The sequence below is a fragment of the Capra hircus genome, chromosome 1 (assembly GCF_001704415.2).
Source record: "Capra hircus breed San Clemente chromosome 1, ASM170441v1, whole genome shotgun sequence".
NCBI lineage: Eukaryota > Metazoa > Chordata > Mammalia > Artiodactyla > Bovidae > Capra > Capra hircus.
Genome location: NC_030808.1, coordinates 4,915,236 through 4,928,491, shown reverse-complemented (window position 1 = coordinate 4,928,491; position 13,256 = coordinate 4,915,236). Strand labels below are relative to the sequence as shown.

Here is a 13,256-nt window from a genome sequence, read left to right as displayed (position 1 = left end):
AGATGCAAAATGTGTATTCCATCAACATCAGGTGTGATTGAAACTGCACACTGGAGAAGGCAATGACAACCCACTCCAGTACTCTTGCCTGGAAAATCCCATGGACGGAGGAGCCTGGTGGGCTGCAGTCCATGGGGTCGCTAAGAGTCAGACAGGACTGAGCGACTTCACTTTCACTTTTCACTTTCATGCATTGGAGAAGGAAATGGCAACCCACTCCGGTGTTCTTGCCTGGAGAATCCCAGGGACGGGGGAGCCTGGTGGGCTGCTGTCTATGGGGTCGCACAGAGTTGGACATGACTGAAGTGACTTAGCAGCAGAAGAATGACCTTTCACTCTACCATCTCCCAGCTCCTCTCCCTCCAGTCGGTAACTCTTCTTGTCTGTTCACTCGGTGCCAGCCCTTGTGTGCCAGCTATTGTACTGTGCTGTTGCTGCTGCTGCTGAGTCGCTTCAGTCGTGTCCAACTCTGTGCAACCCCATAGGTGGCAGCCCACCAGGCTCCCCCGTCCCTGGGATTCTCCAGGCAAGAACACTGTACTACTACTGTACTTTACTGCACTGTAAGATTGAAATGTTTTATTTTTTGTGTTTGTCTTTGTATGTATTATTTGTGTGAAAGGTGTTCTAAACCTACTACAGTACAGTACTTTGTACCTGATTGTGTTAGTTGGGTTCCTAGTCTTCCTTTGTTGACCTTATGAACAAAATTGGACTAAATAGACTGTCAGAAGGGAACATATTCATATGTAGACTTACTGTGCCTTCCTCAAGGAAGACCTCCTTGTCCCATCCCAGGTTAAATACTCCTGTGTGTTCCTGCAGCTTCTGACCTCCACTGAGGAAGCGCAATCCAGCTTTGGGTAACAGAATGCTGTTCTTTTTAATTTTACTATAAACTGTGTGAGGGCAGGGACCATATCTGTTTTCCTTACCTTGGCATCCCTAGAATCTAGAAGGGTGCCTTGAATGTGGTGGACTCTTTTATTTTTTAAATGAATTTTTCCTTTTTAGTGTCCTTTTATGTTATAGTCACTGATCCAAGTACCATTCAAACTACTTATAAACTTAGATTTTAAAACACAAAGATGAATGGTTTTATTCTACTAGAAAAACAAGGTACTTGGTACAAACTAAAAAGATTTTTTTTTGTTTTTAACACAGCCAGAAATGGCTTTGTCAGGCTGAACAGATAAGAAGAGTCATCAAAATAGCAAACTTGACAGCTGATAACACTTGGAAACCAAACATTGTGAATCAGAGCAAGTGATGGGAAACAAACCAATACTCAAACTCATTCTGGAAAAAACCCTGTTGTTTTATTATTACTTAGAAAGCACACACAGCAATTTATTGGGATGAAAGAGGAAAGGTAAAATAAGTGAGCATACAAATTCATTTCAAAAGAATCCATGTCACTTCCCAAGTAATCTCAGTCTATCTGAGCTTTCTAAACTGTATTTCTTGTATCTGTATCCATAATCTGAGTTATGCATATAGATGTATGTAAAACATTGCACCATTGTTAGAAATCCTTTATCCAAAAACCTGCAGTAAGCATGTTTTTCTTCCTGAAAGCTTACTCCAGGTGTGTTCTCAGCTCACGCCATCGTCTCTTTTCTCTGAGTTCGTCTTTGATGACAAGTAAGGATACTTGTGAAGGATGATTTCCCCTTAGTTCTTGACTTTTTCTTTAACTTTTTCTGATTTTTGAGTGAGATTCCCAGTTCTTCCATGATGGCATTGAAAGAGAGACACTAGAGGACATGAAATAATTGAGCATCAGTTTGATCCACTTGTCTCCAGCCTGCATTGATCTGTTTCCTGTCTAGGCTTTTAGGATTATGAGATATTGGTTGAAGGTAACTCTGCTACAGGGTGCATCCCCAGCCAGTTCCCACACCTCCTCCTCCACCCACTGGCCACCCACCTTTACTACTGGGGGAAACAGATTTGGCAAGTCAGCTGGGCAAACTTTGGGATTTCATTCACAAAAGAAGTAGCAGAAAACTACCCAGGTAGGCTCTCAAAATAGAAAACTTACCTTTGCGGAGACACCAAAATAGAGTAAATTAAGTCATTTCCCCCAGTGAGATGATCCAAACATTGATAGGATTATCAAGGCATACGGACACTTCAGTAATGCTATAGAAAATGAACAAACCTTCTCTACACCAAGGCTTTGTTTTTTTCTCCCATGAAACCTTACTTTGTTCCTAAAATAAAATCTAATTCTTGATGACTTTCCTTTCTGATAAAAAAAAAAAGAAAAAAAAAACAATTTAAAATTTTATATTTTCTCCAAAAAAAAAATTAAATAAATAAATAAAATAAACAGAGATCTGGCAGCAGCAATGATGCAGCTGTGGTTGAAATGAAAATAATATGGTACTGAACTGCACAGCAAAGACGATGGCATAATATGAAAAGAAAATGGAATTATGAGCATTAAAATTTATGCATATGCAGATGGCATATATGTGCATAAATGTATCTGTTACAATTATGCTATATCTGTTCACATGCACAATATATAAATAGCATAATAAGACATAATTTGCCATCATTTCTTCCAGCCAAGAGAAGATCTTTGAGTGACAAATTTCTACTTGTATAGGGATTTCTACAAAGTAGTGTTGTTTTTGAAGAGATTGCTCCTAAAATGCTCTCTAAAAACCCAAAGCCTTTGGTAAAGTTTATGGCAGTGCAAGCACTATTCCTTGACCATTAACTTACAAAACGGACAGAGTTGAAAGCCAAATGATCATATAGCACCAGCTGATTTCTAGAGGATGTGCGTGCCTGACAGGAATAAAGTGGTGTCTCATGTGTGCAGAGTACAGAATGTCTTCTGTGTTCCTTCTGTATCAAAGGGCAACACGCTTTTCTGAAAGTTGACACCCTACTTTGTTCCATTAAAAAGCTGATGCATTTGAAACAAGCAGCATTTTTAACTCTTCTACTTGATTTGAGAATCAGACTTAACAAATTTAGATCCTAGGTATAAATTATTGGCTTACCAGGCTCACACCTTTCTAAAACACTAGCTGTTTGCATATCCGTTCTTATTTCTTTTATACCTAAGTGTTTATAGGATTTGAATTTCATTTCCACTTTTCTATGACACTAAAAAAAAAAAAAAAAGAAAATAAAATTCAGGTCACGCAGGTTAATTTTCTTCCAAATGGTAAGTTGTGGCTTCAGTGAATTGAGAGGGTGTCACACCACACAAAGAAAAATTCAAAAATGTTTTCCACGAATTATACTTCAAAAACTGCAACGGCAAGTGTCTCACAAATGAGATGTAATTTTTGTACCATTATGTGATGTGGAATTTATGTGTTGCTACTAAGATGGAAAGAATATTTTATAGTATTGCTGTGTTAGACAGTGTTGTATTGGGGTTTTGCAAGCTTTGTTCAGAAATTTATTTGAATGGAAGAAAGTGTTTTTGCACAGGACTTTTCTGGTTTCAGAAAGTTCACTAAGATGGAAGGGGGGGGGGCGGGGCGGGGCGAGAGAGAGAAGGAAGGAGTGCCGAGGAGTTTGCATACCCTGTGACGCACAAACCGCACAGCAGCTTTAGAAAGGAGTTAGTCTGCCCATCGTACAGATGGGGAAACCTACTATTACAAGTATTGGATAACTTGCCCAAGAAATATGATTCATAAGTTAAAGAGCTTGTATTTGAACTCAGTGCTCATTTGACTCCTCAAATTTAACAGCTTTCACTTGAAATCTCCCACACCATGATGCTAAATTCTTTTAATTAAATCATTATAAAGAGCTCTCTGTGGATTCTTTCCTCATGAAAGATGTTAAGAACTATAATCTTTTGTTTCATGTGAATTCACTAATGCTTGATATTTTTCTCTACTGTTTTTTTTGGCCATGTCGTGTGGCACGTGGTATCTTCATTCCCAAACCAGGCATTGAACCTGTGCCCCTTGCAGTGGAAGCCTGGTGTCTTAACCACTGGGCCACCAGGGAAGTTCCTCAGATGTTTGATTTTAGACAATCACTTTGTTCTACACAGAAAACCACCAAATTGGGCTTCTGTTAACAGACATGGCTCATGCAGGAGATACAACCAGAAAGGCACTCTTAAGTCTCTCCTATTTTGGGTAAAGGGGCAATCACAAATCTTATCTTGATAATACATATCAATCAAATTTTTCTTTAAAAACAAAACCAAATCCCCCTCCAAATTTTTAATTGCCTGAAAATACAGCAAACATCTTTTTCATTTTTTCATTAACCTTGGGTATTTATTTCTTGCTGCCTGTGTGAGAAGGCATATAAATATCATTTTATCAGTGGTCTGGTTTCTCTGTCATAAACTATGATTTCTTTTTGATTCTTACTCTGTCTCCAACTGTCAAAAGGAAAATGGCAAGATATTGGGGCTGACCTTTCTGCTTCCAAATTTTTGCTATAGTCACAAAACAAGATGACCTTTAAGGCCCCTCCCAGCCATGAACTTGAGTAAACCACAGGCTCTCATAGCCACAGGAAATGAAAGTGTGAAGGTCATCTTTCAGCTCAGAGTAGCTTGAGAGAGGCTTGTCTTCATGAGTCAATTTGCCTATTGTAATCTAAGAACTGAAAATACATGTAACATATAAAGACTGCGCTTCTGAAGCAGGATCCAAATTATGGTAGCTTTCCAAAGCTTTTACTTCCAGACTTGGTTTTATGAGCCCCTTTATGTTCATACAATCACACACACACACACACACACACACACACACACACACACACACACAGGTAAGGCGTGAAGGTGTAAATTTCTAAGCTCTTCTGTTAGAAAATATCAAGCATAAAAATGCCCAGTAGCTGCCTTGCTCTAGAGGCAGGAAACTAGAAGTAGGGTGCTGTAGCAGCATCCTTCAGTGCTTTGCAGACTGGAACCCCCCCGCACCCCACCCCGGTTAGATTGGATCCTGGGCTGTCCCATTTTTCTCTGGTAGATGGAATTCATGTTTTTAATGGATCTACGTAGATGACCATGAATTATAATTGTGAGTTGGCTCCTGGCGTCAGAATGCTGGAATTGAAGTTTAAGCTTACTGGACAGGTGATTATTTTCTCTGACTCAGTTTTCTTATCTATAAACTGAAAATAATAGTAGAATCCTCTCTTTTTTTCTGCAAATGTGGTGAATTTATTTCTTAGCTTTTAGCAAATAAAAATATTCCCCTGAGGAATCCTTGTCATAGAGCTATTATGAGAATCATTAACCTGACATATGTTAAACACTCAGGGACAATACCTGGCACATAGTAATTACTCTGCCTTTAAAATAAAAAGTTATACATCACTGAAAATATTTTAAGTCTATGGCACTTACTGATCTATGTATCTGTCTATCTATGAATGTATGTTGAGTCTTTTGGACAATAAAGTGATCAAACCAGTCAAAAGGAAATCAACCCTGAATATTCATTGGAAGGACTGAGGCTGAAGCTGAAGCTCCAGTACTTTGGCCACCTGATGCCAAGAGCTGAATCACTGGAAAAGACTCTGACACTGAGTAAGACTGAAGGCAGGAGGAGAAAGGGATGACAGAGGATGAGATGGTTGGATGGCATCACCAGTTCAATGGACATGAACTTGGGCAAACTCTGAGAGATGGTGAGGAACAGGGAAGCCTGGTGTGCTGCAGTCCATGGTGTTGTAAAGGACACTACTGAGCGACTGAACAATAGCAACAATCTATCATCTATCTATCTATCATCTATTTGTGTGTGTGTGTGTGTGTGTGTGTGTGTGTATTTGAAGCAGAGAAACAGTGAAAAAAGGTGATATTTCTTCAGTTTTAGCTTTCACACGTCCTTCTTTGCACTAATTCCTTTGAATATTTTATAAACAGTGTTTTAGTTTAGTAGGTTCTGTACATGTTTAAAGCATAGAATTTTCAATGCCTATTATTACTTGTTTTACCCAGCCCATAACATGCTTTGGTATTTATGTAGTAGCAGGTTTTTATGACAGCTTGTATCTTGTTCATAGATAGGTGCTCATCTATAAGAAGGGAATGGAAACTAACTGCACTTCTCATCATTTAAACGTATAATCATCTTTGTGCTTATGGGCCTCCATTTACAATGAATCACTATGATGGTATGTTTGATGGGGAAATTCACTGATAAATGAATTTGTATAGTAATCAATGATAGTACTGCTATCATGCTGCTCCTCACTCAATCCAAAGATAAAGTGGTGTGTGTGTGTGTGTCTGTGTGTGTGTATGTGTGTGTGTGTGTGAGGTTTCTCTTTTAGAAGAAATGAAACTGAGAAATAGAAGTTAGTCTATTAGAGACTTCAGCTGAAACTTCAACTAGCACTATACCAAGGGAACATTTCATGCAAAGAAGGGCTCGATAAAGGACAGAAATGGTATGGACCTAACAGAAGCAGAAGATATTAAGAAAAGGTGGCAAGAATACACAGAAGACCTGTACAAAAAAGAGCTTCATGACCCAGATAATCACGATGGTGTGATCACTTACCTAGAGCCAGACATCCTGGAATGTGAAGTCAAGTGGGCCTTAGAAGCATCACTATGAACAAAGCTAGTGGAGCTGATGGAATTCCAGCTGAGCTATTTCAAATCCTGAAAGATGATGCTGTGAAAGTGCTGCACTCACTATGCCAGCAAATTTGGAAAACTCAGCAGTGGCCACAGGACTGGAAAAGGTCACTTTTCATTCCAATCCCAAAGAAAGGCAATGACAAAGAATGCTCAAACTACTGCACAATTGAACTCATCTCACACACTAGTAAAGTAAAGCTCAAAATTCTCCAAGCCAGGCTTCAGGAGGACGTGAACCGTGAACTTCCAGATGTTCAAGTTGGTTTTAGAAAAGGCAGAGAAACCAGAGATCAAATTGCCAACATCTTCTGGATCATGGAAAAAGCAAGAGAGTTCCGAAAAACGTCTATTTCTGCTTTATTGACTATGCCAAAGCCTTTGACTGTGTGCATCACAATAAACTGTGGAAAATTCTGAAAGAGATGGGAATACCAGACCACCTGACCTGCCTCTTGAGAAATCTGTATGCAGATCAGGAAGCAACAGTTAGAACTGGACATGGAACAACAGACTGGTTCCAAATAGGAAAAAGAGTATGTCAAGGCTGTATATTGTCACCCTGCTTATTTAACTTATACGCAGGGTATATCATGAGAAACACTGTGCTGGAAGAAGCACAAGCTGGAATTAAGATTGCAGGGAGAACTATCAATAACCTCAGATGTGCAGATGACACCACCCTTATGGAGAAAGTGAAGAGGAACTAAAAAGCCTCTTGATGAAAGTGAAAGAAGAGAGTGAAAAAGTTGGCTTCAAGCTCAACACTCAGAAAATGAAGATCATGGCATCTGGTCTCATCACTTCATGGGAAATAGATGGGGAAAGGGTCGAAACAGTGTCAGACTTTATTTTTTGGGGCTCGAAAATCACTGTAGATGGTGATTGCAGCCATGAAATTAAAAGATGCTTACTCCTTGGAAGGAAAGTGATGACCAACCTAGATAGCATATTGAAAAGCAGAGACATTACTTTGCCAACAAAGGTCCATCTAGTCAAGGCTATGGTTTTTCCAGTGGTCATGTATGGATGTGAGAGTTGGACTGTGAAGAAAGCTGAGCGCTGAAGAATTGATGCTTTTGAACTGTAGTGTTGGAGAAGACTCTTGAGAGTTCCTTGGACTGCAAGGTGATCCAACCAGACCATCCTAAAGGAGATCAGTCCTAGGTTTTCATTGGAAGAACTGATGCTAAACCTGAAACTCCAATCCTTTGGCCACCTCATGTGAAGAGTTGACTCATTGGAAAAGACCGTGATGCTGGGAGGGATTGAGGGCTGGAGGAGAAGGGGACAACAGAGGATGAGACGGCTGGGTGGCATCACTGACTCGATGAACGTGAGTCTGAGTGAACTCCGGGAGTTGGTGATAGACAGGGAGGCCTGGCATGCTGCAATTCATGGGGTCACAAATAGTTGGACACGACTGAATGACTGAACTGAACTGAACATTAGCTTTCATAGCTTTAAAAGAATAGGGACCCAAAGGTACAGATGAACATATTTGCAGAGCAGGAATAGAGATGCAGGAACAGACTTGTGATGGGGATGGTGGGGTGTATTGGAAGAGTAGAATTGGCATACATACACTGCTATGGGTAAAATAGATACTAGTGAGACTGCTGTATCGCATACTGCTACTACTACTACTACTGCTACTACTAAGTCGCTTCAGTCGTGTTCGACTCTGTGCGACCCCATAGACGGCAGCCCACCAGGCTCCCCCGTCACTGGGATTCTCCTGGCAAGAACACTGGAGTGGGTTGCCATTTCCTTCTCCAATGCATGAAAGTGAAAATTGAAAGTGAAGTCGCTCAGTCGTGTCCGACTCAGCGACCCCATGGAGTGCAGCCCCCCAGGCTCCTCCGTCCACGGGATTTCCTGGGAAGAGTGCTGGAGTGGGGGGCCATCGCCTTCTCCATGCTGTAGAGCATAGGGAGTTCAATTCAGTGCTCTGTGATGACCTAGAGGGGTGGAGTGGGGCAGGGTAGGATAGGAGGGAGGCTCAAGAGGGAGAGGATATATGTATACATATAGTCGATTTACATTGTTGTACAGCAGAAATCAATAAGACATTGTAAAGCAACTACATCCCAAGTTTTTTAAAAAGGAGCTACTGCTCTATTTTGCAGAAAGTCATTCCCCATACACTTCTTCAGTATGTATGGTATGTTCCCATCAACTCCCCTTTCCTTCCCTTCTCCTGCCTTGTTTTACCTTCTTTTCTGGCTTGTTTCTCTTTATAATTGCTGACTACCTGGCAACTTCTTTGGATTAACCCAGATAATTGATTTCTTGGTACAGCTTCCCTGATAGCTCAGTTGGTAAAGAATCCGCTTGCAGTGCAGGGGACCATGGTTTGATTCCTGAGTCTGGAAGATCTGCTGGAGGAGGGGAAGGCTACTCACTCCAGTATTCTGGCCTGGAGAATTCCATGGACTGTGTAGTCCATGGGGTTGCAAAGAGTTGTAGATGACTGAACGACTTTCACTTCACCTCAGTGTGAATCTGAACATAAATTATCCTCTCCTGACACCTTTATCCTATTATTGCAAATACCTCCTGCAAGGATTGGGAGGAGCTAATTAAGCTCTCCTTTTGTAACTAAAATAAAATGCCTCAGGAAAACATAAAAACAAAAACCTGAGGTGGGGAATGTTTTTTACATCATAGGAGAAGTTGTGGGCCTGGATTTGATTTTTGTTTACAATATTGAAAGAACCCAGCCTAAGCCATCTGGGACAGGCTTTCATATTGGTTGCAAACTTGGCATCAGGATGTGAATATCAGGTTGATTTCTCATTATATATTCCATTTTTATGCATTCAGTGCTTTCATTCTTTAGTACTGTTTAGGGGAACTACTTTGAGTACATAACTTCAAGGGTTTTTCTGACACATTATTTTTTAGAAGGTCGGGCCTACCCAAGAATATAATATAGGTTTCACATTTTGTATAGTTTTCTCCCTTTAATTTATTAGGCTCCTTATTCAATGACACTTGAAGTAATCTGTAACACTGGGTAGTAAATTTTCACCTTATGCTTAGAAGAAGAGAATGATATTGGTAATATTAAAGTCATTTTACTGCCACAGGAATCTTTACCTTTATACATAGGCTTTAACTTAAAGGCAAGCTGCGATTTGAAGTCTTGCTGTAAAACCATTCTTAGAAAAATATAGAATATCAGGAGATACAGTAGGGAATACTTTGCTGAGAAATAATGTGATTATTACTACTATTGTGATTATTTTCTCGGTCAGCAGAGGCAGTGTCTCAGTAATATTTTTCTTAACAAGAAGGACTAAGAATTCACATCCTTTAATATTATTAAACTCTCAAGGTCTTGTGTGGATGTAAACCTACTATGTTCAATATGTTCTGGACCTAGAGTCCAGAAGTTTTTCAAGGAACATAACAGAAGACTCCTGCTCATGAGCTTGCTCTCTTAAAAGTTTTGGAAAGTCTGGTTGCCTATCTGCACAAGTGTTTTACTTCTCAAGATAATTGATGATTTGAGAACAGAGATCAGGCTTCAATTATTCCACACTAAGTACAGGAAGGAGAGTCTTAGAGGAAAAATACATGCACTGTCTTTGTGTGCAGTTCCTGTGTCCTAGAACTCAAAATTTGAGCATCACCATTCTGGTTTTATCAGTTTTCCGAGTTTGTTCGGAAACCCTGGGTCCTCTTTTATGTGACCATCCTTGGAGTTAAAAGCAAAAACAAAAACAGATCTGTGAGGTTGAGAGTCACCACGGTAGCTTCCATAATAGTGGTTATGATGAATTGTGCCCTGAAGCTCATGAGGAAGTTGGTTCTCCTTTGAGTCTGCACCAAAACTCTCAAGTGGAGGACATTTCAACACTGAATGAAAATGTGAAAGTGTGGCCCCCACCCTTCTCCTCACCTGTGACTCAGCGGCTACTGCTTTCACAGACTGCTTCATTGCATTTTTTATGCTTTCAACTGGCTCTTCATAGGCGCCAGCCCCTAGAGGCCTGTCTTCTCTTGCTTTGTCTGTAGCACATAGATACCAATAGCTCATGTTTCCTAGCTCCTTTAATGCCATATTTTCACCATCTTTATGTCCTTTTACCATTTTTCTTCTGTATTTCATTTTTGTTCCCAGACCTGAGGCTTTCTGCTGACATTTTAGCTCTCTCAGATTCTAGATTTAAGCTTCGAATTTCTTGCATGAAGGCATGCTCTGGAATTCCTTGTTTCTTATCCGAGGCCTTTAAACTAATATTTATATATATATCCATGGGGGACACAGGGTTACTTGATGGCACCAAACACACACAAATCATCTTTCTTGGGTTCATTTTTATTTAAGGACTTTATTTAGAATTTTTTTTTCCTTCCATTACATTAAATGTAAGTATAGTGTGGGATGTCATTTCTTCTCTCTCCTTTTACTTGGTGTGACTGTCCACAATCCCCAAGCTCTTAGGGCAGCCATTCCCAGCCATTTTTGCACCAGAGACTGGTTTCATGGAAGACATTTTTTTCCAAGAAAAATTGGGTGAGGGTTGATTCTAGGGCACACAACCTAGAGTCCTCACAAGCAGAGTTCACAGCAGGGTTCATGCTAATCTAATACCGCTGCTGATCTGACAGGAGGTGAAACTCAGGCGGCAATGCAAAAGGTAGGGAGTGGCTGTAAATACAGATGGGCTCCCCTTGTGGCTCAGCTGGTAAAGAATTCGCCTGCAATACGAGAGACAGAGGCAGTTTCGCTTGCTTGCCCCCAACTTAATCCTGCTGTGTGGCCCAGGGACTGGGGACCCCTGTCTCAGGATATAGGGAAGTTTATTTCCCTCTAACATTAGTGATGATTTCATAGAAAGTTTTGAAATACGAAGTTAGCACCAAGGCAGAACATTTTGATACTAATCTATGTGCTTTTACCAGTTCTTCTATATCTCAGCCTCTTTTTTCCTACTTCTAAAGCAAGAGCTTTCATATACATTGCCCTCAGGGTAGGGTTGACACAGGGGGAAAAAATAGTCAAAGTTGCAGCTTTGAGTTCTTAAATGAACTTGTATGGATCTATAGAAGCCATTGCTGTCTTTGAAGCTATTAATTACAATAGTCAGGTGTTTCAAAGGAGAAAAAAGGAGGTACTTGGAGTTGTAAATGTTTAGAGCCTTCTGGATCCATCATATATGACTGGGCCTGCCAGAGCATGGTTTAAAACAGAGCATGGTTGCTGCTCTCTATCTCTGCCACGTTCTCTGAGATCCCCTGTGTTCCCACTGTGGTCTCCATATCAGGACTACGTATAGAATTGTTTCCACTCCAACCTCAAGTCTCCTGATCCACTGGTTCTCTCAGGCCTTCCACACGGCTCCTGGTTGGGAAGGGCCATGGATTTTTGGATGCTTGCCCTGGCATGCTCTGAGGTTAAGCAGGACTCTGAATGCACTTTTAGGCTCACTGCCTAGACATTGATATTTTGCCATGCTGTTGGATGTATGATTTCTCTACAAGTCTGCCCACCTCCTGCGTTACATACCATGAACCCAACAATGACACTTTCTGTTCGGGATTCCCCTGAGATTTTCCAATGTTTCTACTTATCTGTTGCTCCAAGCTGGGGCTTGACTCAGGGATGATCATGCGAGCCCTTCTCAGGGATTTGAATAGCATTTAAAGATAATGATTTCCCTCCAGTTTTGTCTTTCCTAGTGGTCAAGAACTGGTCAGGGATTGGGAAAAGAGGTAGAAAAGTATGTATTATGCATATTTCCTCAACCTTGACATTGTTCAGTTGCTCAGTTGTGTCCCACTTTTTGCGACCCCATGGATCTCAACCTTGACCCTCTGGGTTTTAGTTTTTGCTAATTAAGAGCTAGACTTTTTGAATTCAAACAACTAATTCAATCAACAAAACACCTAGATCTTGAGATCAAAAGCCATAGTTTTTAAGATTTTTGTCTGTTCTCCAAGTTTGTAAAATCCATGTAAAATTGAAAACATAAGATCTTGAGTCATCTCTAGTTTGGGAGAAACGCATATAAAAACCTTGATGTTGATGGTGAAGGAAGGTAGGGATAAAATCAGTGTAAAAAGAAGCACATCAGCCTTTCTTTTGCTTCCCTTTGTGTCTCTTTAGCAGAATTACTTAAGTTTCACTTAAAGATCAGAGACTTTCCTGGGCATTGCAGCCCCCTGAACTTCTTCTTTCTAGAATTGGGATTGAGGCTGTAATCAGTTCCATAACTTTGAGTAACTCCCTAGGTACAATTCCTTTATTTTCCTTTTTTCCCCCTTTTTTATGCCTAGTCTATAGTCTCACCAAAGTAAAAAAATGATTCTACTTCTATAATCCTTACTGCATTTTTAATGACTAATTTATGATTTATTTGATGAGAACCCTCTCACTCGATAATGCCATGATAGCTATTTTTTCTATATCCAGAACCAAGCACTCTACCCCAAGTATTGAAAAGGCAAAGTAATTCTGTTTATGACAAGAATTTAACATGTTCAACATAACTACACAATTTAATAAATATATATACATATATATGTAATATTTATTATATCAAGTCAGTCAATCCTAAAAAATCAATCCTGAATATTCATTGGAAGGATTGATGCCAAGGCTGAAGCTCCAATACTTTGGCCACCTGATGCGAAGAACTGACTCTTTAGAAAA

The 13,256-nt window shown here is 40.1% G+C and overlaps 1 protein-coding gene across 5 annotated transcripts in view; it reads right to left on the bottom strand.

Moving 5' to 3' along the window:
• GRIK1 (glutamate ionotropic receptor kainate type subunit 1) overlaps positions 1,298-13,256 on the bottom strand; it is a 464,784-nt gene continuing 452,825 nt past the window's right edge. For 4 of the 5 annotated variants that reach the window (XM_018049047.1, XM_018049094.1, XM_018048953.1 and 1 more), the window contains one exon: positions 1,298-1,757. In XM_018049047.1, coding sequence (XP_017904536.1) covers positions 1,602-1,757 — 156 coding nt within the window. In that variant the 3' untranslated portion in view covers positions 1,298-1,601. Of the gene's footprint in view, positions 1,758-2,164; positions 2,252-13,256 lie in introns of all 5 variants that reach the window. The other variant, XM_018049107.1, reaches the window with a different exon arrangement.